This window comes from Numenius arquata, chromosome 21, assembly GCF_964106895.1.
Source record: "Numenius arquata chromosome 21, bNumArq3.hap1.1, whole genome shotgun sequence".
Lineage (NCBI taxonomy): Eukaryota > Metazoa > Chordata > Aves > Charadriiformes > Scolopacidae > Numenius > Numenius arquata.
Genome location: NC_133596.1, coordinates 4452308 through 4477778, shown reverse-complemented (window position 1 = coordinate 4477778; position 25471 = coordinate 4452308). Strand labels below are relative to the sequence as shown.

General features: G+C 56.0%; 3 protein-coding genes across 4 annotated transcripts; 2 read left to right on the top strand and 1 right to left on the bottom strand.

The window, feature by feature from the left end:
• Positions 1-2166: 2166 nt before the first annotated feature.
• Positions 2167-9575, top strand: CNKSR1 (connector enhancer of kinase suppressor of Ras 1). The gene is made up of 21 exons (XM_074161972.1): positions 2167-2218; positions 2635-2792; positions 3284-3474; positions 3555-3639; positions 3858-3899; positions 3995-4297; positions 4380-4439; positions 4876-4944; positions 5442-5561; positions 5723-5808; positions 6241-6374; positions 6461-6624; positions 6906-6936; positions 7043-7215; positions 7298-7371; positions 7766-7837; positions 7934-8007; positions 8273-8337; positions 8414-8516; positions 8756-8937; positions 9027-9575. The coding sequence occupies exons 1-21, from the start codon at positions 2167-2169 to the stop codon at positions 9225-9227; spliced, it is 2439 nt and encodes an 812-aa protein (XP_074018073.1). The 3' UTR covers positions 9228-9575.
• Positions 9576-10202: 627 nt separating this feature from the next.
• On the bottom strand, positions 10203-10802 carry LOC141474120 (claudin-19-like). The gene has a single exon (XM_074161841.1). It carries the CDS (start codon positions 10800-10802, stop codon positions 10203-10205), a length of 600 nt encoding a protein of 199 aa, XP_074017942.1.
• A 624-nt stretch (positions 10803-11426) lies between these two features.
• Positions 11427-25468, top strand: CEP85 (centrosomal protein 85). 2 transcript variants are annotated; one of them, XM_074162238.1, is made up of 14 exons: positions 11427-11482; positions 13224-13295; positions 13877-14029; positions 16301-17007; positions 17665-17798; positions 18652-18769; positions 19121-19306; positions 19673-19825; positions 19998-20152; positions 20672-20792; positions 21253-21303; positions 21391-21498; positions 22517-22745; positions 23024-25468. In XM_074162238.1, exons 2-14 carry the CDS (start codon positions 13241-13243, stop codon positions 23185-23187), a joined length of 2334 nt encoding a protein of 777 aa, XP_074018339.1. In that variant the 5' UTR covers positions 11427-11482; positions 13224-13240; the 3' UTR covers positions 23188-25468. The 2 variants fall into 2 exon arrangements, with proteins under 2 accessions (XP_074018339.1, XP_074018340.1); XM_074162239.1 differs by lacking the exons at positions 11427-11482; positions 13224-13295; positions 13877-14029 and adding an exon at positions 15738-15950.
• Positions 25469-25471: the final 3 nt, after the last annotated feature.

The window sequence follows — 25471 nt, the reverse complement described above, 5'->3', positions numbered from 1 at the left end:
CGGGATGTCCCTGCCTGGGGGACATATCGCCGACCCCGTGGCCCCATGTTCCCCCCTCCCTCCCCTTCTCCCCCATTGTTGCAGAGGCTGGTCTGGTCCCAGCTCTCCCCGCCACGTTACCTAACGGTGCTCGGCGCTGACCTCCTTTCCGTGGGACCCGGCTGGTTGCGGCCACAGCAGGGTCCCCGCGGGGATGGAGGGGGGGGCTGCATGGCTTCCAGAGGGGCTCAGGGGCCCCCCAGACCCCTCCGCTTAGCCAGGGCGGGGATGGAGATGGACGCGACACCGGGATCCACCATCCGTTTGTCTGTCCGTTCACCCTCTGGCCGTCTTGTGGCCGGGTCCTGGTGTCTGGCGGCGGCTTGGTCAGGGGCTCAGCTCTGGAGCCGGGAGGCGGCTTCTCCGTTCTTTATCCCTGTCATTGAACCGGCTCCCGAAAGCAGGGACAGAGGTGCGTGTCCCCTGGCCCCGGAGCCTTACACCACCCAGGCGTGGAGGGAAGGGCTGGACGTGGCGCAGATCAGCCGGAAAGGATCCGCATCCGGCAGCTCCGCTCAGGCGGGGGCCAGCGGGCAGAGGGGGACCCCGGCACCCCCCTGGGGACCGGCCCCGCGGCCCCACCGGCCCCCTCCTCAAGGTTCTGGGGGGGCCTTGGGGGGGCCGGCCATTCTCCGGGCGCTGTAGATGGAGAGGCAGAGCCCGGCGGCCGCCAGCAGCAGGGCCAGGGGGGTCAGCAGCCGCCCCCCCGGCTCAGCCCCCCGCCCCGCTGCCAGCTGCATCTGTGGGGGGAGAGAGGAGAGGAGAATGGAGTGCCGTGACACCCCAAACCCCCGGGGGACAGGGGACCTGAGGCTGTGCCCTGAAGGTCCCCATCACACCTGCCCTGGGATGTAAGGGAATGGGGGTAGCTTTGGGGTCCCGGAGTGCTTTTGGGGTGCCCCACGTAGCGATTGTGGGGTTCCACCAACAGCACCCTCGTTGTCAGCCTGGAGCCAGGATACGGCTGGGCATGGCCCCCGTGGCCAGCAGGCCTGGTGCAGGGTCCTGGGGGTCCCCACAAGCTCCCCCCCAACCCCGCTCGCCCCTTACCTGGAGCAGTCGGAAGTATCCCGGGGTTAGGCGTCGGGGGCGGATGATCATGGCGCGATGGGGAGCAGCAGGATCAGGCCCCGTGGGGCAGCACCAGCAGCGGGGCTGGGGTCCGTCCCCCCCCAAACCTCAGGAGACCCCCCCGCCCTGACCACCACGGGAGGGATCTGCGTCCGTCGCCCGCCTGCCGTCCCCGCGGCCCCCTCGGGAAGGGCGGCAACGTACCCGGCGAGCGCCGAGCAGCTGTCAGCCCCGATCAGCGCCCGCTGCTCCCCCAAGCGCACACGGCAGGGCGGGGGGAGACGGGCGCCGAGGCGCTGGCGGGGGGGCCCAGCGCCAGCCCAGGGCAGATCTGGTGGGGGGTGGTCAACGAGAGCCAGGTTCAGCCGGGGCAGCCCCTCCGCAGGCCTGTAAGTGTGGTCCCCCCCTGCCTCAGTTTCCCCACCTGGGAAGGAAAGGGTGGGAATTGTGCCTGGGGGGGTGGGTGGTGACCCCCGCCCCCTGCAATTCACCATCGGGGGGGGGGGGGGGGGAGGGCTGAGCTGGGGCTCGCCAGGGGTCTGTGGGGCCCAACCTGGTTTCGGGGGGGGGGGGAACAACACACACCCACTAGTGTCATGAGTTCTGTTGGGACTCAGCCCTCACTGCGTGCCATGGTTGTGGGGCGGGGGGGGACACCTCATCTCACAACTGGGGGGAAACTGGTGGACACCCACTAGTGTCATGAGTTCTGTTGGGACTCAGCCCTCACTGCGTGCTGTGGTTGTGGGGTGGGGGGGACACCTCATCTCACAGCTGGGGGAAACTGATGCTGGGGGGGGGGCACGACGACGGACACACCTCCCTGGGAGGGTGCTGTTTCCCTGGGGGGAGGGGGGGGGGGTGTTTCGGTGGCCGTGTGTCACCGTCCGGCCCGTGACTCAGTGGGGTGCGTCGTGGGATTGTACTGGGCTGTACTGGGCCGTACTGGGCGGGCGGTGGAGGCCGCGGTGAGCGGCAGAAGGGTGCGCCAATGGGGCCGCCCGTCCCTGGCGCAGGTGAGCAGCCGCTCCCGTCGCCGGTTCCGGCCTGGCCGCCATGGAGCCCGTGGGTGCCTGGGGCCCCGTGCAGGCGGCCGCCTGGCTCCGAGGTGAGATACCACCACCACCACCCCCCCCCCATGCCCCCCCAACTCCTCCACACCCCGGGAGGGGACCCTGCTGCTGTCCCTGAGGTGTGGGTCTGGGGTGGTCTGTCCCTGGGTTGAGGACGCACGGGTGGGTTGGTGTGGCTGGGGGGGGGGGGGTGGTGGCAAACCTTTCCTGTCCCTCACTCCTTGTCCCTGGGGAGGGCGGGGGGGTTCAGTCCCTGGATCTTGCCGGGTGTGTGTGAGGTGGGGGGGTCCGGCCATCCCTACCACCTGGGCTGAGACCAAGCAAACTCATTGCATGGAGAGGGCCCTCCTGGCAGCCAGGAGTCACCAGTGGGGACATCAGCGTGGGGGTGCTGCCCCGTCACCCCCCACCCCGTGGTGTCTGGCTGGTGCTAGAGCAGGGGCTGTGGCAGGGCTGGACCCGGCGGTGCAGGGGTACCCCTTCGAGACCTGGGGGCTGGCGGGGCCCGACCTGCTGGGGCTGTCGGTGGGGACCCTGGAGGCACTGGGCGTGCGGCGCCTGGGGCACCAGGAACTGCTGCTGGAGGCCGTGGAGCAGCTCCGTGCCCTGGTGAGTGCTGGCACCCATGGGTGCTGTAGGGCTGCCGTGGTAGAACCGGGGATGTGGGGACACCCTGAGCTGGGTGGAGGGTGGGGGGGACACGGGGAAACCTTTGGCTGGCTGGAGGGGGGGCATGTAGGGGTACCCTGTGCTGGGTGGAGGGGAGGGACATGGGGACACCCTGGGCTGGGTGGAGGGGGGAGACATGGGGAAACCTTTGGCTGGAGGGGGGACACAGGGGCACCCTGGGCTGGGTGGAGGGGAGGGATGTGAGGGCATCCTGGGCTAAATGGAGGGGAGACATGGGGCCACCCTGGGCTGGGTTGAGGTGGGGGACGTGGGGACACCCTGGGCCAGGTGGAGGGGGACACACAGGGACACCCTGGATTGTGTGGAGGGGGATGTGGGGGCACCCTGGGCTGGGTGAACTGGGGATGTGAAAGCACTCTGTAGACCCCTGCTGCCCTTCTGTCCCCCGATGTCCCATGTCCCCCCCCCAGGACGCGGGACTGGTGAGCACCAGCCTGCGGACGCTGACGGAGAGGCTGCAGGAGCTGGCGCAGGACATCCAGGGCCTGGTGCTGGGGGGGCCGCCGGCAGAGGCTGCCCCCCAGCCACCCCCCCTCGCCCTCCTGGCCCGCGTCGTCGATCTGGTCGGGGCTGCCAAGGGGCTCTTCTCCTGGCTCAACAGGTCCGGGGTGGGTGGGGGCACCCATGGGTGCTGGGGACACCCCTTGCCCGGGGCTGAGCTCTCTGTGTGTCCCCCCCCAGGTACCTCTTCTCCACCCTCAATGACTTCTCGGCCAGCCGGGACATCGTCCTGCTCTGCACCCAGCTGGCAGAGACGCTGCAGGAGGTGGGTGACCACGGTGGGGGGGGGTCCAGGTTGCCCAGAGGCCATGGTGATGGGCACGATGTCGGGGTTGGGGAAGAGAAACCAGCCATCTACTCTCCTGTTCCCCCAAAACTCTGCCTGGTGGAGGAGGGGGGAGGGCAGGGGTGATGGGGAATGTGGTACCGGGGGGTGGTTCCCTGTGGGGGTCCTGCTCAACCCCATATTTTGCCCCCCCCCAGGACTGCCCCGCGGCTGAGAGGGACAGCCGGATCCTGCAGATTGTAAGTGCTGGGTGAGGAAGCGGTGTTGGGCATGAGGGGGCCCGGTGCTGCCAGGGCCCCCCCTCAACCACCCCACCCCCCCCTGCCACCCACAGTGCCAGCACATCGTGGGCATCTGCGAGAGCATCGTGGGCTGCAGCCCCCCCACACTGCTGGACCGCAGGGCTGTGCTGCAGCGTGTGGGGCTGGTGCTGCCCCCCGGCCCACAGGGCAGCCCCCCGTTGTTCCCTGACACTCTGGCATTGCCCTCTGGCCTGTGGGGGAGCCCCCCAACATCTCCTGACACCCCAACGCAGCCCCACAGCCCATGGGGGAGCCCCCCGATGTCCCCTGACACTCCAGCACTGCCCTCTGACGCACTGGGAAGACCCCCATCGCCTCCCCCCACTGCCCCGCTGGTGAGTCCCCAGTGCCCCCAGCTGCCCCAGGACCCCCTGGTACTCCCTGCACCCCCTCATGCCTCCCTCTCGCCCCCCCTAGGGCCTCGAGATCACCTCCACCAGCTCCTGCCTGCACTTCGTGTCTGCAACCACTTCGGAGGTGAGTGAGGGGCTGCCCCTCCCACTCTGTCCCATCCCCCCCAAGTGCCACTCTGTCCCTCAGTCACCCCCTTTTAGCGCCTGCCGTGGGGAATACCTCCCATCCCAGCTACAACCCATCCGGCAGGATCCTGCGAGCCTCTTAGGGCTCTAATCTGCCCCCCCAAACCTCCCGACTCAGAGCTTGAGGGGGCTGCTTGCAGCCCGAGACCGTGCAACTCGTCTCATGAGTGAGCACAGCCTGGGCTGTGGTGGGAGCCCCCCTCTGCACCCAGATCCCACCAGCCACTCCGGCTGGTGCCCAGCACGGTCAGGCTCCCGGTTAATGGTTAACCCCCCCGGGTTCTCCCCAGCTGGGAGAACTGAGTGTGGATTAGTTGGGGGCGGGGGGGGCGCCCAGGGCCGGGCACCCCGCTCCCACCCTGCCTCTGCCCCAGGCCCTGGCTGCCCACGGGGGCCGCATCCTGCCCGGAGACGAGATCGTGCAGGTCAATGAGCAGGTCGTGGTGAGTCGGGGGGACAGGGGCTTGGGGGCTAGTTTCAGCAATGAATTTGTGGCTGGGGGAGCCCTGACGTGGTGGGGGCCGCAGGGATGGGAGGATCTGGGGGACACAGGACCTGCAGCTGGGAGGATCTGGGGGGGCCACAGGAGCTGTGACCTGCGGAATGCAGGAGCCGTGGCTGGGAAAGGTCTGGGGGACACAGGAGCTGCTGCCGGGGGGAGATTCGGGGGATGTGGGAGCTGCAGCAGGACAGGACCTGGGGGATGCAACAGCTGGGGGGGGAGGGGGGCTTGAGGAAAGCGGGGGCCACTGCAGAGGAGGATTTGGGGGATGTAGGAGCTGTGGCTGGGGAATCGTGCAGGACACAGGAACCATGGCCGGGGAGATCAGTGGGATCTGCAGCTGGGGAGGATGTGGGGGCTGCGGGAGCCGTGGGGCTGGGGCTGGGCAGCCGTGGGGCGGTGTGGGGCTGGGGCCATGGCTCACCGGGGGCTGTGCAGGTGGGTTGGACACGCGTCAACCTGGCAAAGAAGCTGCTGGAGAAGACGAGTGGGGTGACACTGGTGCTGAAGAAGATCCCCCTCGACCTGCCTGGCTCTCCCCCCTCTCCCAGGCAGCAGGTGAGTGATGCCAGTGCTCCCAGTACAGCCCCCGTGCCGCACTGGGCTGTGCTGGGAAGCAGGCAGGGATGCTCAGGGCTGGGCATCTCCCACCACACTGGTCCCTAACGTTCTGGGGGACCATGGTGGGATATGGGCTGGTCCTGACACTCCCTCCCCAGCTCCTGGGAGGACTTTTGGATATTGCGGATCCCCCCAGCACCAGGAACGGCGAGTGCCCAGGCAGCCCCGTGTCCCTGACCTCCAGGTGAGCCCTGTCCCCTGAGACCCCCAACACCCCCAGCCTGGAGGTGTTTGGGTGCCCCTTCCCAACTCTTTTGCGGGGAGAGGTGCCGGCAGCGTGGCAGCTGCCTGTGAGTTGCCTGGAAAGCTGCCAGTAGTCTTAAGGAATGAAAAGGAAAAAAAAACCAAACAAAAAAAAAAAAAACCAACCAAAAAAAAACCAACAAAAAAAAAGCGGCTGTGTTTGTAATTCATTCACTTGGTAACGTTTTAATGGGGTTGAAACTATATTTAGACATGACCCTTCTCCTCTCCCGGAATGGAAAGGCGTGCACGGAGCCAGCGGCAGGGAAAACCGAGGGTGCCCCGAGCGAGCGCGGGGCCGGACGGAGCCCAACAGTGGGACCCCCGCAGCGGTCGGGGGGTGTTTTGGCTCAGGGATCCCTTCTCCCCACAGCGCTGCTGCTGACTTGGACTCGGGGCCAGACTCGGCACCGGACCCTGTCACCGACGAAGAGGACGGAAGGGACGAGCGGGACGCGGGGCTGTCCGGGGCGGCCGTGGGGCAGCTGCCGGGGCTGCCCGGTTGCGGTAGGAGGGGAGCGGAGGGGGTGTCCGGGGACGGGATGGTTTATTCCCTCAGGATGGGAGGCTGGAGCCCCGCTCACTGTTTGCAGGTCCTCCAGAGGAGGAGGCAGCGTGGGAGGGTGACACCCCGCTGGGCACCCCCCCCTCCCCGGGTGTCCCCGCTGTCACCGGACCCTGCGTGTCAGAGCTCAGCCCCACGGCAGCCCCTGCCACAGAGGCTGGGGGTGCAGAGCCCGGCCAGCTCCCCGAGGAGGTGAGAGTGGGTGGGAGAGGAGCGCTGAGCCTTGGGGGGGGGGTCCCTGGGGAGACATCAATGGGGGACATGCAGGACTTCATGTCCTGCCTGAGCTGGGAGGCAAAACGCCCATCCCTGGGCAGGGGGGGGGGGGATTCCTCTCTGAGGTCACTGCTGTGGGGTGTGTGAGTTGGGGGGCTCCCTAGGGGGCTGGGGATGCTGCTGGGGGTCTCAGCTAGCGCTGCCCTGCCCTCACTCCCCCTGCATGATCCCTAACTCATCTCTGTCTCCCCGTCCAGGCCAGCCCCCAGACGGGACGCAGACCAAAAGGTGAGTGGGACCCGTCGCCACGGCTGGGGCGAACGGGGCTGGGGGCTCTCTCCTGAGCTCTCCCCCCTGCTATTAACCCCACCACCACCACCACTGTGGCCAGCAGGAGTGGCGACCAGGCTGAGCCGCCGGCGGGTCTCGTGCCGGGACCTGGGCCGGGTAGACTGCGATGGCTGGCTCCTGAAGAAGAAAGACCACGTGGGCTTCATGGCCCAGAAGTGGAAGCGGTGCTGGTTTGTGCTGAAGGGCCACACGCTCTACTGGTACCACCACCCCAACGTGAGTGGGGATGCTGGGTGTCCTCGATCCCCACCTGGGGCAGCCGAGGCGGGCGGTGAACGTGGCTGTGTCCCCCTCGCAGGATGAGAAGGCTGCAGGTCTCATCAACGTGGCCACCTATGACCTGGAGAGCACGAGGGAGCAGAAGAAGAAATAGTGAGTGGGGTCTCTCTCACTGCGGACCTCCCAGCTGGTGGTGGAGGGGACGATGCTGTCCCAAGGGTGCATGCCGATGAGCCCTGCTGGGTGCTACCTGCATGTCCCTGCGGTGATGGCAATGTCCCCACGGGGCTGGTGGGGTCCCTGCAGGGCTGGCAGGACCTCACATCTTACAACGATGGGAGCCCATGCTTTGAGCAAGACATACATTGTGCTACTGGTGTTATCTGGGCTGGGGCTGAGGACCAGAGCATGTCCGATGGCAGGGAAAAGCCCAGATCCCTGTGCTGGGTTGGGACAGGGGGGCTGTGGTGTGGGGGAGGCTGGACGGGGGCTTGGGGCTGGCTCTGGTGCTGGGTGGCCCCAGCAGCAAGGGCTTGTCCTCTTCCAGCGTGTTCCAGCTCTCCCATCAGAGGTACAAGCCCTTCGTCTTCGCTGCAGAAACGCTGGCTGATTTGAGCATGTGAGTAACGCGCCGGTGGGTGACAGCCCATTGTGGTCCCACCACACCGGGCTGGCCATCACCCTCCGTCTGTCCAACCATCCTTTCCTTCCCCAGGTGGGTCAGTCACCTGGTAACAGCCAAAACGAAGTACACACTAGCCCACCAGTCGGTCCCAGACAGGGAGGAAGGTAACGGCCCCTTCCCAGGGTGGGAGATGGGGTCGGTTCCCCTGCAGGAGATGGGGACCCTGGGGGAGCTGGGGGTCCAGGTGGGGCAGCCGTGCCTGGCGCTGCAGCCCCTGCATGGGACCCCTGGGAGCTTTGCTTGTGATTTGGGGGATATGTGAGAAATGCTCCCTGAGAGGAGGGCGGGGGGGATGCTCAGCCCTGGGGAGGGCGTGGGGGGGCCAGCCTGGGGCTTCCCACTGCCACCATCCTCATCTGTGGCCTCCAGACTGCTACAGCGAGACAGAAGCCGAAGACCCTGATGATGAGTCCCCCAGGCACGGATGCGACTCGGTGAGTGACCCCAGGGGAGATCCTGGGGAGGGGACAGGAGATCCTCATCTCACCTCCCATCCCATCTCTCCCCCAGCCAAAGAAGAGGCTGCAAAATGCCCCGGAGAAAGCCCACCTCTTCGCGGCCAGCGGCGAGTCCAGCAGCCCCCAGGGTAGCCCCCGGCCCTGCTCGCCCGTGGGTAGGTGCTGGGGGGTGACATCTGTCACCTTGTGTGCACCCTTTAATCAAAGTTAGGGCCACCCTTTTGTGGGTGTGTGTGTGCTGGGGGCGGGGGGGGATAATTCAAGTTGGGATGTGTTTGCGTGAGAACCACATGGTGCCTTGGGGTGCTCTCCGGGCAGGGTCTTGTGTGGGGGCAGCCCCATGGGGTTTTGGGGCTGCCCCCCCCCTGCTACAGTGCCCCCTCTCCTCGCCAAGAGCCCACCGGGGAGGATCTCGAGTGCCTGATGCGGTGCCTGAAGCAGGGGGGGGTGTCCCTCATCGGGCGGCAGCGGTTCCTGACGCAGGAGCAGTGCCGCAAGTCCTTCATCCGGCGCAACAAGAACCCCCACATCAACGAGAAGGTGCACGCGGTGCGGGCCCTGCAGAGCACCCTCAAGGTGGGAACCCACAGCCCCCCTGGCTCCCCCATAAAGCCCCCTGCCCTGGGGCAGGCAGCCACCCCAAAACGCGCCCTTCCTCTCGGCAGGCGAAGCTGGAGGAGCTGCAGGCCCTGGAGCAGCTGCTGAGCGACGCTGCGCTCACCTCGGAGAAGTTCACGCGCTGGAAGGAGGAGCACCAGGAGCTGTACCAGGAGCTGCAGGAGTGGTGGGCACGGCAGGAGGGCCAGGACCCCCACAGGGGGCTCGGGGCGGAGCACGGCCCCCCCGAAGAGGCGGCTGAACCCTGACACTCCACCAGGACCTCTCTGGCATGAATTGTTGCCGATAAAAGTCACGGTGCTGCGGGAGCAAAGCGGGCGCTCTGCCCGTGCTGGGGGGCTGCACGAGGGGATTGATGATGTTTTTGAAGGCTCAGCCCCGCAGTGTGGACTTGCCGCAGGAGAAGTGGCTTCTGCTACATCCCCCCTCCCTAGGGTGGGATGTTGTAGTGACAGTCTTGCTTTTTTTCAAGGACATTTTTCCTTGGCTGCGTGTTCGCAACGGGGGGCCTTTTCCTGGAAGAACGTGCCCCCACCACACACACCGGCCCAGCCTTTTCTGCTGTAAATAAAACTGTGCCAACGAAGGCTGATGTTTCTTCTTGGTGCTGAAATGTCCCGTGCCACGTGCCACCATCCTCAAGGGGTTGTGGCATCCCTCTGTGCCCCGCTCCTTCCCCTCTCCCCGGCCCAGCTCGGGGACAATGGCACCCACCCATGGGATGGGGGGACAGGGCTGGGCTCTGATGGCGCTGCGAGGGCAGGAAGGGCAATGAAGCAGGGAAGGCGTCCTGGGAAGGACTGGGGTATTCTGGGGGCTTTGTGCAGCTCACAAGGGGCAAGGGGAGAGCGCGGGGCAGGATGTGGAAGGAGATGTGGTCATCCTGGAAATGGCGGAGGGGTCCTGCTCTTCCCTATGCCACCCGGTCCTTTACAGACGTGCTACAGCTGGGTACAAGGATGCTCTTTATTTAGCAGCAGCTGCAGAGGCTAAAACCTGCATAAGGATTAAAGCACAATCAAGTAACAGGCAAGTGAGTGAAAAATTAAGAGTGAAAAGAGGTAAAGGTGGGAAAGGGACCGACCTCTTCCAACCAGTGGTGGTCCAAGGGATGTACAGGGGTGCAGGACGGCCACGGCAGGAGGCTGAGGAGCCGCTGTCACCCCACAGTGAGCAGCACGATCCCATGATGCTCACGGCAGGGACCAGTCTGTCCCAGCACCTCAATAATCCACCTCGTAAGGGGCAGCAGCTGGCCTTGGGATGAACCCCCTCTTCCTGCAGAAGCTGGCGGCCAGGCAGATGCCAGCCAGCACCTCTGCCCCTCCGCCGCTCCAACCCAGGTAGAGACACGTCCCCAGGTGGAAGCGGTCTGCCGGGTGGATCTGTGGGCTGGCCAAGTCCTGCAGCACCCGATAAGCCATGTAGGAAGCAGCACCCAGGTACGTTGCACCTGCCAGCATCAGCAGGAACCCGGCAGTGGCCACCAGGTTGGGCTGTGGTGGGGGGTCCCACCACCGTGTCCCCAGCATGGCCAGGGCATATGCCAGGGCCCCCAGCAGCAGTGAGCCCACGGTGGCCGCTCTCAGCACCCACATGGGCCAGAAATGGGCTGTGTCCTCCTGGAGGGCGCGACAGGCTGGGCTCGGCTGGGTGAGGGCTTCCACACAGCTCTCCCAGAGGCCTTCGCTGAAGAAGAGGTCACGGGGGTAGCCGGGCCGCTCAGGCAGCTCCCGCCACCATGAGGTGGCCGTGGCCGCCAGCAGCAGCACCCAGCCCATGGGGGCCAGTGCCAGACCCCACACTAGGGAGAAGGTCTCCATCGCCGATAAGGCCTCGCTGCTGGTGGTGCCGCTGCTCCGGCGGAGGCTGGCCCTGCCTGGGGAGGGAAGGTGACCCCACACCGCACGTGTGGAGCCCCGACGTGGCCGGGCATAACGATGGGCCCAGCACCATGGCCTTTCTGCCGTCAGCACCCAGGGCGGCGCTGACCTTTCCAGCCGAGCGGGCGGAGAGCTGGGCCTCGCCCCGCAGCCTGGTGCCTGGGCTGGCCTTGGGGAGGCCCTGAGGGGTCGGTGGTGCCTGTGCCGTGAGAGAATGTGGGGGCAACAGTGGGGCTGGGGCCGACTGGGGAGCGGGCAGGGCAGGCCCCGCTGCCCTATACGACCCAGAGCCGGGCCGCGGCCTGGGCCGGAACCGGGGGCCGGAACCGCCACTGAGCATGCGCAGAGCAAAGCCCGGTACGGTTCTTTCAAGCCCCACCCTACGGGTGGCGGCTGCAACCAATCTTCTTCTGCCAGAAGCCGCCGAAGCTGCGGGGCGGGGGACTCAGCGTCCCGGTGAGCCAATGAGAGAAGGGCGTGGGCGGGGCCGGCGCGCCCGATAGGCTGCGGGGTAGGGAAGGGCGGGCGGCGCCCCGCCCACTTTTTTTCTCCGCCACTCCCCTCTCGCGGCGGTAACGGTCGCGGCGCGCGGGGTAGCGCGAGCGCCGCGACGGAGCCAGGTGAGGGCGGGGGGGTCGGGCCCGTTCGGGAGCCGTCTCGCCGCTGGGTCTCACGGGCACCTCCTGTGTTTCCCCCCTCGGTGAAACCATCCCTCCTCATCCCACATGGGCTGCTCAGCGCCCCGCTTCCCCTCAGGGAGCGGCTCCCCCCACCCCTTCGAGACCGGTCCACGGTCCTCTCCTTCCCCTCAGGGGCTGGTCCCCGCCGCCCCTTTTCCTCTCAGGGACCGGCTCCCCATAAACACACCGTTCCCCTCAAGGATCGGTTCCCCTTCCCCTCAGAGACTGGCCCCCGGCGCTTCTGTTCCCCTCAGGGACCGGCTCCCCCCAAACACACCGTTCCCCTCAGGGACCGGCTCCCCTTCCCCTCACAGACCGGCCCCTCGGGATCAGCCTGTGCCTTCCAGGCGGTTCCCCCTGCCCGGGGTCAACCTCATTCCCCTCTCCCTGCCCAAATCACTCTTGTCCCCATCCCCTTCTGAGGAGCCAAGGGCTGCCCCCCCTGCACCCAGGCTTCACATCACTCCGTGTACCCGCCAAGCTCTCCCCCTCCATCGAGTGAAGCACTGCTCCCCCTCTCTTGGTGACCCACTGCTCCCCTTCCTTTTTCTCCTTCCGTTTTTCCTTATTTTTCCACATGTTCCTTCCCACCCCCTCTGCCTGCTGCTGGAAGGTGGTGGTTTATCTGATGGTGTGGTGCTCTCTGGGGGAGTGGTGTTTGTGAGAGGGTGGTGCACAGTGAGGTGGGAATGCTTTGGTTGCTTTGTCTATTTTATTTCAAGAGAGCACCCTTGAATTTCCCGGTTATAATTGTCTGTCTGTAGTGCTAGAGACTGAGATTTAAACTCGGGATTCTGAAACATCCCTGAATTAACCATAATAAGCACTAGATTTACCTAGAAATGTTTTATTTCTTTGCTGAGTAAAATGCTACTTCTGATTCATTATCTATCCTATTGTATTCCCAATGTCTATCCTATGTTGTAAAATTTATATGTATGTTTTCTAAGAATTAATGGTTTCCATGAGCTCTTTGAATCAGTCAAGCAAAAATCTGTAAGAGCTGGTAATTGAGGTTTTAGTATTTGACTGGTGGAGAGGAGAGCGGCCTTGAATTTCCATGGTAAAGCTTGAGAGCTGTAAATCATACTCACATCATCAGAGGCAGGAAATTCACTGCCTGAAGTACTCGGATAAATTAAACTAAAGCTCTGGATTGATAATGATTGCCATTTATGGAACAGCAACCCTAAGTTTTGAATGACTGCATTTCTGCATGCAGTTGCTCAGTGACCTCTACAGAGGGCAGAAATGAACTGGTTTAGAGTTAAGACTTTTAAAGGGAAATTTTTAGTCTCCATAGACATAAAGCCAGCGTGTAGGGTACCATGGTGACTGATGCTCTATAAATAACTAGGATGGGGATAACACATGCCCCAGTTGAAAGGCGCTGCTGAACTGCTTCATACCTGGAGAATGTTGCAAACAGGAACTCTCCTCATTTCTCAGGCATGAGGAAAACCTATAATAACTGCAAGGGGTTTTTAAGTATTGCCTCTGTTGCTGCAGGGATGAAACGGAGATACCTTCAGGCTGGGATGCTAATTAAATATGAAATACTGTGTTGCTCTGAATGAAAAGTAGCTGATCTGTATGTAGCCTTTGCTCGGTTAGTGGGAAGGGGGTTTGGTTTATGCTGATTTCAAATATGATTTATATGTGTTCATTTATTGCCCTGTAGTTCACTGGATAGATAAGATGGCTGCTCTTGAGAAACATCCAGACCTGAGGCTCCAGCAGAACAATCCATCGGGTAAGGACAGTCCTTTCTTTAAAGCCCTGCTGTTGTCGGATCCTGTTTCAGTTTCTCTGAGGAGACATGGCCCTGAGAAAAGTGTGTTACCAAAAGCTTTTTATTAAAAAAACCTGTGTTTTATTCCTCCAAAATAAAACAATTGCATGGGTATGCGAGGGTAGAGATAATGAACCTCTCTCAGGTGATAACTGATAAATTGGGAAGAATTTTTAATAGTTAATGCAAAAATGTATCTTTACCAATATTGCTGTGTGCCAACAGTGCTGCTCTTCTTTTTAGTTTGAGAGCATCAGCTGGGAGTAATATTACCAAACTTATCAAGGGAATATAATTTGCTGCTTTTGCATTCTGAGTTCCGTGACAAGATTGATTTTCAGTCTCCTGTTGATATTGTTTGACCCCGTGTTTGCTGCCATTTCCTTTTGCAAGAGAGATTTCTTTAGCAACAATACAGGGAGTCAAGCAAGGATCAGTTTGGGTTTTGGTAGCATGGGTATTTAGATATGACTTATTTAGGTGTTTTGAAAGGCTTTTCAGTGTTGGCTAAGACATAAATACCCCTGTTTTCTTCTCTCCAGATCCCAGCACCAGTCAGAAGAGTCATTTCTTGGAGACTGACTGGAAAACACCGATGTTGTCTGCAAAGTTCCAGAGCCACATCAGTCGCTGTTCAAGCGTGGCTGACAGCAGGGATGGGGGCATTGGGACCTCCTGCTCAGACAGCACAGAAGGTGATGGCCAGCATGGGATCGTGCAGTAACAGCCAAAGACTTTTTAAGTTTTCTTAGAAGACCGAGAAGCATTAAATAGCCCAATATTACTGAACCCTAGAATGTAAAACCTGGGGAAGAGCAGAATCTGTAATGATGTTTGGAGACTATTTCTAAACCGGTGCCTTAGTACATAGATAACCTGCCTGTTACAGATATCTATACAAGTGCAGGTTATATATACAAGTGATTAAGGGACTTGCTGTTTCTCTAAGCTAGTTTCGTTGTCTTCTGACTGTAGTAAACATTTTTAACTGACTGAAAGAGCCACCTCGCTGATTTGCTGGTTCATATTGACCAACAACAAGTGATTTATCAGCAAGTCTGTTGTGTGATTTTTATGATTATTTTTTTTTTTTTTAGAAATGATTTTTAGGTGCCCCTAGAGACTTCAAGTGAGTGTGCCTTTGTGTGTAAGTCTCCTCAGTGTTAGAGCTGTGTGCTCCTCACTGAAGAATGCTGCAGCCTTGCTCTCAGCTGAGGCGCGTTCTGTGAAATTGCTTGTCCCAGCAATTCTTTTCCACCTGTGTTTTCATCATGAAAGTGACATAAACCACTATTGATTCACTGATGATTCTTTCAGCAGAGAGGAAGTTTGTGTTGTTCTTTTAAAAGAAAAATAACGCATTCGTGTGTTTCACAAGCTGCCCTGAGCCTTTCGGATGAGCCATAGATCTTAATAATGTGTGAGTGGAAGTGAAGGCTTTTTAGAAACTCTGGCTTGTGGAAATATTGCTGGAAATATTACTAGAGTGCGTGTTTAATGTCCCATCTGGCTTCTCAGGATAATAAAACATCCAGTTGCATACTGAGGGCAGGGGAGATAGTGGAAATCTCGGAAGTTGCCCTTGTGGATGTTTGTAATGTTATAGTCTTGTTTGTAAGAGCTGAGGCTGAATTGTGGCAATGACAGCTGGCTGAGACACGCTGACTCTGAGGTCAGTACGTTATTCAGAAATGTTGTTGTGACAACCCTTAGCACACTCAAGGAACCGATTGCAGCATCCGCACGTGGCGTGCTGGTCAGGGAACTCGAGTTCCTGATAGCGATACTGGGGTATAAATTTAGGGGCTGTAAAAGGAAATGGTACTGTCTCTTCTGTTTGCCAAGGTGAACATGCTTGTGACAGCTTGGTAGCATGGTGTTCTCTGGAGTTCCAAGACACAGCCAAGTAATGTCTAAGAGATTTTCTCCCCTTCCTGCTCATTTTTTTGAGGAGAGGGTGTTGTGCCTTTATTGTGATGGTTTTCCTGCAGTTTGATGGTCTTTGCAGAATCTGGTTTTGGTCGATTTCAAATTGTAACCTTTTATTCCTTCTTGTAACAATGCTTTGAGGTAACAAACAGGTGGAAGGGTGACATTGGCAGTCCTGATGTTGGGTTAAAGAAACACCATATGGGGATGGGCCTTCAGCCAAACCCGTGAAGAAAACAAACTTGTTTGTCTCGGAGAAACCTGGAATTACCGGGATACACAATGTGTCGGGACGAGGTGTGGGAACAGGCACTTTGCTGTTTGCCTTTCTCAGCTCTTGAGCTGTTGCTGTATTGAAACCTGAGAGTTGCTAAGAATAACCCTGTATTTCCATGTAGCCAGGTTTGGTGCCCGTCTGACAGGACGGGCTCACGTTGGGGTGCGTGCGCTGAACTTTATCTCATTTCCTGTGGCAATAAGGTGAGAGCCATTACTCTAGCCTCTAGAAAAAGCTCTTTTGCTGCAATGTCCTGAAGGAGTTCGAAGGTCAACTGCTTGCTCTGCTGTTTTGCTACATTTGAAGCTCATCATGGGCTTAGCGAATGCTCCTGTTAGCTTTGGTTATGGTTCAGAGTTGCTGAGCTGTGGGACGGGCAGAACAGAATCAAGGTCTCAGTGTTCAGCTGAGTAAGTTTCAGCCTTTTTATTCAATTTAAAGGACTTGATTTCTAAACTTATAGAAAGATAACCTTATTGATTTAAGATTGTACTGGAGTAGTTTAAAACAAGGGATTAGAATAAACTTGGATTCTCTCTGTGGTTTATGGTGGTAGGAAAATGTCAGCAGGCTTCTGAAACATAGTGAGTGGGAACATAGGTGTGCCTTATTCCTGCTGCTGCTGCTTAAGAGAATGTGTTCAGGGGGAAAAGAATTGGGTTTTAAAGTTGCTTTGGAAAGTTCAGCAGAAGAGAGAGGCTGTTCGTGTCAGAATATTTTCAGGATTGTAATTAGAGCATCACTCTTCTTCTTTCCCTAGAATTTTGCAATTCCAGTAACGGTTCCTCATTCCAACCCATTAAAACCCAAGTGACCATCCCAACAGCCCATGTTATGCCTTCTACGTTGGGTGCCTCGCCCTCCAAGCTGTGTGCTGCGGGAGACCAGAGCTGTTCCCAGGGTACTTCAAAAACTGCTATGCCGGGATCCGCTTCTGAACATGCGGGACTTGGAGATTTTAATGCTGGGAAGTCTTCCCAGGTGCCACCCAGGCGTCTCTACGGGACTTCGGGGGAAAATGGTTATGAGCAATCCTGGCATCCTGTTTCTGATCACATGAGAACAGAAGACGCTTGGAAGTTTGACACTCCTGCCATTGAGCGGACCCTTAACCAGTCCCTCTTTCTGGATAGCTTGTGCACTGACCCTCTCCACCGATTCCAGAAGTTCAATCCAAATTCTGGGGCAGCTGAAGCAGGAAAGGACCATTATAAGGTGCTGCCAGAGAGTAAACAAGCGGCAGGGACTAATGGAGTTTGCGAGCCCCAGGATGGAACATGGCCGAGCAGTAGCAGGCTGATGCCAACGGGACTACAGGCCAACAGTTGCTTTTCAAAACCTGTAACTCCTCCATCTCGAGCGTGGATGCAAGAAACCTGCACACTACATCCGCACGAGAGGGTCTGTGAGCTCAGTGCTTGGAAACAACAGCTGGAGAAAATGCGGTTGCAAGTAGAGCAAATGCAGGTAGGGAGCTGTTCGTGTGAATGGATGAGTTTGAAACCCTTCCTGTCTCTTAGCTCATGAATTGTTGTCCCAGACTTATGAAGCAAGGGGGGTAAATGTCCTGTTCTTATCCCTGTCTTACACTGAAAAGTCTCTTAATGATCTGTTTTTACAACATGTGGTGTCACAGGTATCATTTGACATGGTACTTATGTGGAGCAGCCCTGTATTATGTTACAGCACTGCACAACAGTTCAGATCAAGAGGTGAAATGTCCTGTCTGCTAGAAACTGCAAAGAAAAAGCATGTCAAGACGTTCTTAAGTTTCTGGAATAATTGTATTCCGTACCTAGAGTTAGGAAACAGACTTTTTTTTAAAAAAGATGCGTAAAACTAACTGCAGTTCATTAGATGGAAGCAGTTTGTTTATGACTTCCCACCAGCTGTACCCGAATGGAGACAAATTGTTTCCAGTGAGCTAGCACAGTGATCTAAAATTATTTGTTAATCTCCAGTTGTGCTTGGGCAAAGTTACTTGTTCTTGGACATCGACGGAGACCGAAATAGCTATGTCCTGGCATGCAGATGAGCACACGGCGTGCAAAATAGCCCTAGCAGTGTTGCAATTACCTCTGTGGAGCACAAATCTCTCCTTCCTTTTTTTGTCTCCTCTTTCAGTTACAAAATGGAGGCGCCTGCCACCATCCCTCGATGTATCCTCCTTCGCTGCCTACACCTGATCCAGCTCAGTGGATCAATATCCTGAACTCCAATGAAAACCTACTCAAGGAGAAAGAGCTCCTCATTGACAGGTGAGAGTTTGATACCAACGTATGGCTTAAGGACTCCAGTGCATTTCCTTTTGGAAGGGAAGGGTTTTGAAAGGAGCAAGGAAAGCTCGTATCTCAGAGTCCCTTTTACCCCATTGAGCTTTTTTGTTGCAAAGAACAATAATATAATGACCTTTGAGAACAGCCTATTTTTTTTTCATGACCTCCCCTTCCTCTTGGAATTAGGATGGTGATCCTGAAAGGTTCAAATAAATCAATTTTGGTTACAGTTTTCTGGCTTTTATAAGGGATAAAGATTTTTGTTCACATCGTGATTATCTGGAATGTCAAAACTACTGCCTTTTTGCTTGAGGACTTTCTGGGAGCTCTTTGAGGTCTTTATTTTAAATTTGTTTGTGAGTTTGGGCAGGCAAACGTTTCTCGTACCTAATGTTAGTGGTCCATAAACTTTTTGAAAAAGTTAGTTCTAACGAAAACTACCTTCAGCATTTGGACTGTAAATACTTTTTCTGCTTGCTCATTTTGAGTCCTCTGATGTCTATTAATTTTACTCATTATCTGCACAGACAAGACAGATCCTCCAAAGCATGAAGGCTTGTGTGTTTTATGTATAATCATTGCTGGGTGGGGGGAGCCTTTGAAGGGAGGGGAGGGAGCAAAAGTTAATACCAATGTAAAAGGCAGAAATGTTGTCTTTCAGATTATTTCTCTGCAGATCAGTTCTGAGTTGCAGGGTTGTCTTTCTGTTCTACTTGTCACTGTATAGAGCATTAGAGTTGTGGTGGCACTGTTCATGTTGTATTGCTCTCTATGCTTGAGAACAGTGTATTATGTGGGGTTTGGTGTGTTTTGTGTTTGTTTTTTTTTTTTTCAGACAAAGACAACACATATCCCAATTAGAGCAGAAGGTCCGGGAAAGCGAACTGCAGGTTCACAGTGCCCTGCTTGGTTGTCCAGCACCCTATGGAGATGTCTACATGTTGCGAATGCAGGTAATTGGGTGGAACAGTAAGAAATATGTATTGAATCCAATGGCCCTACCACTTGTCATTAGGTGTTTCCTGAGTAGGAGGGCTATGCAGAGTAAAATTATCCTTCGTATGGGGTCCCAGTTACCTGTCATCTCTGAGATCTCTTCAGAGTTCAAGCCCTGAAGAGACAGTTTGTTTAGAAGCTGTGCTAGTGATGCAAAGGCCTGACACCACTGACAAGTGCTATTTCAAATACTGCAGTATATAAGATGGGCTGAATGATGTTTGGGAATTAGGAGGGCTGAGAACACAGCACAGCTGCTTAGTGCCAGTTTGTAACTAACCAAATTCATGGGCTGTCTCTGTTTGCAGGAGCTGCAGCGGGAGAACACCTTTCTTCGAGCACAGTTCACAGAGAAGACTGAATCCCTCAGTAAGGAAAAGATTGAATTGGAGAGAAAACTGGCTGCTGCAGAGGTGGATGCAAAGCTGATCCGGGAGTCACTGAAGGAAACTATGCAGAAACATGCAGAGGAGTTAAAGAAACAGGAAGAAAGGGTATGATCCCACTGCTCTAGAGATGGGAAGGTGTTTTTCCTTTGAGAAGCCAAAGTCAGTGTAATGCACAGATAAAAGTTTTCTGTGGCAGCGTGTTATTGCAGGTATTTTCTGATTTCCTTGTGGAGTACTTTGGTTTATAAGCAAAAGCCCTTCCTCCTGCAGTTAGAAGTATTTCAGTACCTCCTGTTTTAACCAGAGAAGCAGCCTGTCTTTTGCTAAGTGAGCAGAAATGCTGCTGAGTTAAGGTGATCTTGTATGCTGGTGTTGAGTGCTGTACAAGAAGGTAAATGAGTGGGCTTACAGAGCACTGAAGAATGGACAAGAAATTATATAAATTAAACTTGTATGTAACTGTCCCTGCAGGTAAAGGGAAGAGACAAACACATTAACAACCTTAAAAAGAAATGCCAGAAGGAATCTGAACAAAACAGGGAGAGACAACAGAGAATTGAGACCCTGGAACGATACCTGGCTGATCTACCAACCCTTGAGGACCACCAGAAACAGAGTCAGAAGGTAAAACTTCCTCTGATCTGTGATGATAAGGAGGATTGGAGGAATGTTCCGAGCTATAGCTGAGAACTGCCGGATAGGTAGTAAAAAAATCTGCCTTGCAAATGTAGTTGAAACGTGTGTGTGGTGAAACCCCTGGGAGGTCTCTAGAGTCTTGTGATGGTCTTTATTGCAGCTGAAGGAATCTGAACTGAAGAGTACTGCTATGCAGGAAACGGTGCTGGCACTGGAAACAGAGCTTGGAGATGTCCGGGCTGCTTTCAGGGAGCAAGAGTTGCAGCTGGAAACCCAAAAACACAAGGAGCTGGAGCTTCTTTCCACTGTGCGCAGGTAAAAATTGGGAGGATTGGAATGAGCTTTATCTTAGCATTGAAGTTGCTGCGCAAGAGCGGTGATGATTCAGCACAGCCACTGTCCCACCTGTCAGAACCAGGTTCCCATGGATTTGTGATGATTATGTGAGTGCTCACCAAAATGCCGTGTTCAAATTCTGTGTGCCAGCAGTGGAGGGTGGGAGCAGAACCAGGTGGCTGAAAGAAAGGGGACGCCTGTTTTATCACCTGGGTTTGTTTGTGTCTTCAGTTTATTACTCTCAACCGTAAACCCTTGCAAAATTGGACCTATGTAATCTGTGATTGTTGTGTCTCTGCAAATATGCCAAGATCGTGGGTAGGGCTGTGTCCAGGGAGAGGGACTCCCTCCTTCACAGCCCTTGCAGTTTGCAAGCTGGGATGCAAACAGGGCAACACTGAGATCTGATATGAAGATCATTTGCCTCCTCATATTGTTTAGTGAAGGGGGAACACCCTAAATAAAGCTGGCTTTCCCATGGTGTTCTGCTAATTTCAGCTTGCAGGACAAGGTGCAGCAGTGTGTAAAGAATGCGGAGAGAGGACCTCCTGGCCAGGATGGGGAGAGACAGAAAATAGAAAATGACACTCTGAAGAAAGAATGCGACCGCCTCAGGAAGGTAACAGACTGTCCCAACTGGGAATCACACATTTTTCCTTCCACTGAGTCACACCAGAGGCTAAAATGAAATCAGGGACTTTTGCAGTCATAGGGAGTGACAGTTGCACTGAAGCAGCAGTTCCTGGAATTCTAAATGGAGGGGTTTTAAAAACTGTTCTTGGTGTGATAACTGTGCACTCCTACAGTAACGCTGGAGAGAAGTTGCAGAATGCAGAAGAGGGGAGAGGAAAACCACAAGAATGCAACTTCTCCAGTCTGTTTTTAGCTGATAATTCTAATGGTGCATCTTATCAGGTATCTTTCCTCAGGGAATCTAAGTCCACTACTAACAGAGGTGCTGCTTAAAGCTGTAAGTGGACAGGAGAGAGAAGGAGAGGGGATGCTGTCCTACAGGAGAAATCCTGGTGGTATTTCCGAGTCCGAGTGGCCAGTTCTGATGCCTCTGCTTTTGATTCTAGATTGTGGACAAACAGCAGAAGAAGATGGAGCAGTTGTCCTTGCAAGTAAAGGTGAGAAGTGGCTGCAGAGGGAGACCTGGAATTTAGAATCTGCTGTGAAGTGACTTAGACTTACTGCTTTCCCGTGGTCCATTTCAGAACCTGGAAGAACAGGTGGCTCAGGAAGAGGGGACAAGCCAAGCTCTGAAAGAGGAGGCGATGAGAAGAGAAAATGCACTGCAGCAGCTCCGGACCGCTGTGAAAGAGGTCAGAGCATTTTGAGTGCCCGAGCGCAGAATGAACAATGGATTGTGTTTTAGCAAGGCCCTTAATTTGCAGTCAGCAGCACAACCTCTCCTGCTTCCTGCTAGTCAGTTGATCTGAAAGGAGCTCTTCTCTGTTCAAAAGCAGGAGAAAAGACAGTTTCTGCCTGGGGAACTTCAGCTGAGGCTGTGGGTTGTGGTGGAGGATGCTGAGCTTGCCAGCTGGGGGCAGCAAGGTGGTGAGCTGGACTCCAAACTCAGACTACAGCCCTGGCTGAAGGGCAGGAGACTGAGCCCTATTTTCAAGCCTAAAGGAAGTCAAGCACAATGGCAGCCCTTGAGGGAAGAGATGGCCGTGTTGGGGTGAGCGGCTGGTATACAACCTCCTGGAAGCTTATTTTGTTGCATCATGCCTCAGCAGGGACAGTGTAGCATCACGGGGCGCTTCCCAGTTCAGCCTGGAGAAGAGAACGCTCCAGGGAGACCTTAGACTCCCTTCCAGTCCCTAAAGGGGCCTACAGAAAAAAAATGCGGAAGGACTCTTTGTCAGGGAATGTAGTGATAGGACAAGGAGTAATGGTTTTAAACTGAAAGAGAGTAGATTTAAGCTAGATACTAGGAAGAAATTCTTTGCTGTGAGGGTGGTGAGAGCCTGGCCCAGGTTGCCCAGAGAAGCTGGGGCTGCCCCATCCCTGTAGGGGTTCAAGGCCAGGTTGGAGGGGGCTTGGAGCAACCTGGTCTGGTGGGAGGTGTCCCTGCCCAGGGCAGGGGGTAGGACTGGATGGGCTTTAAGGTCCCTTCCAACTCGAACCATTCTGATTCCTGTCTGAGCCAGGAAAGCCAAATGCTCACACCCTGTAGGACTGACACTCACTCATCTGGCGAGAGTGTGGAAGGCTTGATGTGCTGCTCCTGCCCTTGGTGTTCCTGAGGTGCAGGAGTTTCCTCCCGGTGTTCCAATCAAACAGTTGTGTTATTTTGCTTTAAGTGTGACCACTAATCTTCTGCTTCTGTTTGTTCAGCTTTCGGTGCAGAACCAGGATCTCATTGAGAAGAACCTGACCCTTCAGGAGCGACTCCGGCAGGCAGAGCTAACAACCCAGCCGCTGCCAGCTGAGACAGCCCACCTGGCCCAGGAGTTACACAGTGAGCTAGCCAGTTGTCTGCAGGATTTGCAGTCTGTCTACAGCATTGTCACTCACAGGGCTCAGGGCAAGGATCCCAACCTCTCTCTGCTCCTGGGCATTCGCTGTAAGTATGCGGAGCGATGGCAGAGCGAAGCCTTCAGTTCCTGCGCTGCGACAGAGTTAATTAACTCACACATAGCGTAGAATGGAAGGTTCTCATATTTCTGGGGTTCTGAACCTTCTCTCTGTGGTCAGCTAGCTCTAAAGGTGCATGCTGTAATAACTAAATATTAAGTAGTACCTCTCTTGCAAATGTGTGTTGGTTTTTCTGGCTCGCTTGCAAATGTCTGTGATCCTCGGTCAGAATTGCGTGCGACGTAACTCCCTTCTCTGCCTCCACAGTTGTGCAGCACTCTACTAAGGAGAAGGATGACTTGCTGAGCCCTGATGGACTTGCAAAGAAACTGGTGGAGGTGAAACAGCTTCACAAAGAGGTGGAGGACTTAAGGACAGCTATATCTGACAGATACGCTCAGGACATGGGAGATAACTGCATCACCCAGTAAAGAACACTCCCCAAAGTAAGACAGGGAATGAAGACTTGAAAATCTCGGGAGCCTCGTGCTCCTACAACCCAAAACCTACTCAGCACTTTACTATCCCTTTGCTCGGGTACAAGATGTGTGACTTTTCCAACTTTTGAGAAATCGGGGGGTTTGTTGCCAGAAGTGTTTAGCTGCTGACTGGCTAACTGGAATCGTTCAGGGCTTCGGTGTTGGGCTTTGATCTTGTGGAATGTGTTTATGCTGTGTTTGCTGGAGCTGGTGTGGTCTCTGCTGCTGGGAGATGAATTCTGAATTGCCTTCCAGGCATGTCAAATGCTGAACATGCAAATGTGACAGTTAAAGTCATCACTAAAAGGAAACGTATGCCCTGGTCTTTCTGATAAATTCTCTGTGCAGATCCTGTGTGACTAGTAAGACCAGAGGATTATCAGAGTGTTCAGGAGAAATCTGTGGACTTCAGAGGCGAGCAGGTGTGCCAGTTATACCAGTGCTAATTACATCAAGGTGCTACAGGCTCCTCGGGTCCTGTGTGCACAGCTCTGGCTTTGGAGGCTTGTGTAGCCATTCATGGAGCAGGACCTGCTTTGCTCAGGTAAATGCAACCCAGACTCTTTCAGTCGCCAACAGAATTGGGGAATAAAGCAACACTAGACTCTGAAAACATCCCCCCCCCTCCCGGCACTGTTACCCCAGAAGCCTTAAGCCTTTTATCCCCCCCCCGAAATAGCATTCTGAGTGTGGGTATGATTCAGACTGCAGAGGAAGCGGCGTGACGCTGAAGTGCCTTAATGTGCTAGAGGAACCTCCTGTCCCCACGCTGCTTCGTGCCTAATGCATCTGCTGGCAGGGTGAGGAACTGCTGTTTCTCGTAGCAGCTTTTTAAGTTATCCCAAACAATCCTGGGGAGCCTTGAATGTCTGTAGCCTCTGCCAGAGCCGCAGAGAGGTTCTGAGCCTCCGGGGATCCCCGCCGCAGGCCAGCGGGGAGACGTTGCTGCTTGGCTCTCTGCTCGCTAGGGAGAAAGCAGGATGGATCCGAGAGCTCTCCCTGATGCCTGCAAGGCAGAGACCACTCGGGCTTTGTCGTAGACCTGCTCCTCTTTCTCTGGGAGCTCCCTGCTCCTCTGCTAAATAACAGGATTTCTAAATAAATCGGCTTGGGATGCGGTTCACTTTGTCACAAACCCTCCTTAACCTTAGTGGCAACTTGTCCTGGTACAGAGTCCTTGCTTGTGACAACTCTGTGGTGCTGAGGGTGGAGCTTTTTTTGGTTTTTAGCTTGAGTTAAGAGCAGGATAAGAAGTCAGTTATGTAACGGGGGGAGGGAGGGGAAATACTGATGAAACTTCTGTCCATTTGGTCATTTTTGGTTCACGTTGGGGCTGCGTTTGTGAGAAATGCTTTTGTTATTCCTTTGTGTTAAAACTTAAGACCAAATCTGTTCTGTTCTTTGTGTTTGGCCACCACGAGGGGGGTGGTGGTGGCAATAAATTGTTCAGTTTGCTGTCCCCAGCCTGCCCCCTGCGTGGCCTGGGGAAGAGAGCGCGGCGGCATCTTTGGGGCAGCCAGCGGCCTGCTCTGTTCTTGCTGTGTTTGGTGTATTAATTTTCTGCCTGCTTCTGCTCCCAGGCTGCAGACGCCACGTTACTGAGCTAAATGTGGGCCAAGGCTATTTCTTGAACTCCTTTGTCCTGGCTGCTCCTGGGGGCTCTCCAAGCGCTGGGGTGCAGGGCAGCACTAGCTGTGACGGTTGCTCTCTCCCGCAGGTTAACGGGGTGCTGTTTGGCACCATCCCCTTTCTCTGCTCTCTTTGGGGTGCGAGATCTAGTTCCCGGGCGCTGTGTGGGGGATGCCTTTGCCCTCTGCCCCTGCAGAGCTGGCTGTGAAATGGGATGGTGGCTGGAACCCCATCTCGGTTGATGCTTCTGCCTGACCCTGTCCCAGCAGCTGGGCTGCCCAGTTGGGGGAGAGTAATGCCCCCGTGTTATCCCCCTGCAAAAACGGATCTGTCTGGCTAAAATGGTGATCCCGTCTGCCATACATGACTGCTGCTCTCCACGCAGGGGAAACCTTGGGCCTTTCCTTCCAGAGCATCCCAGACAGGGGAAGCGGGACCTCATTCTCACACCGGTCCCCTTATGTCTGCCCGGTGCTGTGTGTCTGTGTCCGTCCCCCCCCCCCCCCGCCCCGTCGCCTTGCGTGCAGTCTATTTATACCAGCCTTTGTCTCACCCCTTTGTTTGTACTGAGTATTTTGAGTATAAAATAAAGCTGCTCTGCTCCACT

Excerpts from the sequence above, each read along its gene's own strand:
- CNKSR1 (XM_074161972.1), top strand. The coding sequence starts at position 2,167 with ATGGAGCCCGTGGGTGCCTGGGGCCCCGTGCAGGCGGCCGCCTGGCTC. Across the intron at positions 7,838-7,933 it reads ACGCTGGCTGATTTGAGCAT|GTGGGTCAGTCACCTGGTAA; the intron begins GTGAGTAACGCG and ends TTCCTTCCCCAG. Across the intron at positions 8,517-8,755 it reads CCGGCCCTGCTCGCCCGTGG|AGCCCACCGGGGAGGATCTC; the intron begins GTAGGTGCTGGG and ends CTCCTCGCCAAG.
- LOC141474120 (XM_074161841.1), bottom strand. The coding sequence starts at position 10,802 with ATGGAGACCTTCTCCCTAGTGTGGGGTCTGGCACTGGCCCCCATGGGC.
- CEP85 (XM_074162238.1), top strand. The coding sequence starts at position 13,241 with ATGGCTGCTCTTGAGAAACATCCAGACCTGAGGCTCCAGCAGAACAAT. Across the intron at positions 19,307-19,672 it reads TAAAGAAACAGGAAGAAAGG|GTAAAGGGAAGAGACAAACA; the intron begins GTATGATCCCAC and ends CTGTCCCTGCAG. Across the intron at positions 21,304-21,390 it reads AGTTGTCCTTGCAAGTAAAG|AACCTGGAAGAACAGGTGGC; the intron begins GTGAGAAGTGGC and ends GGTCCATTTCAG.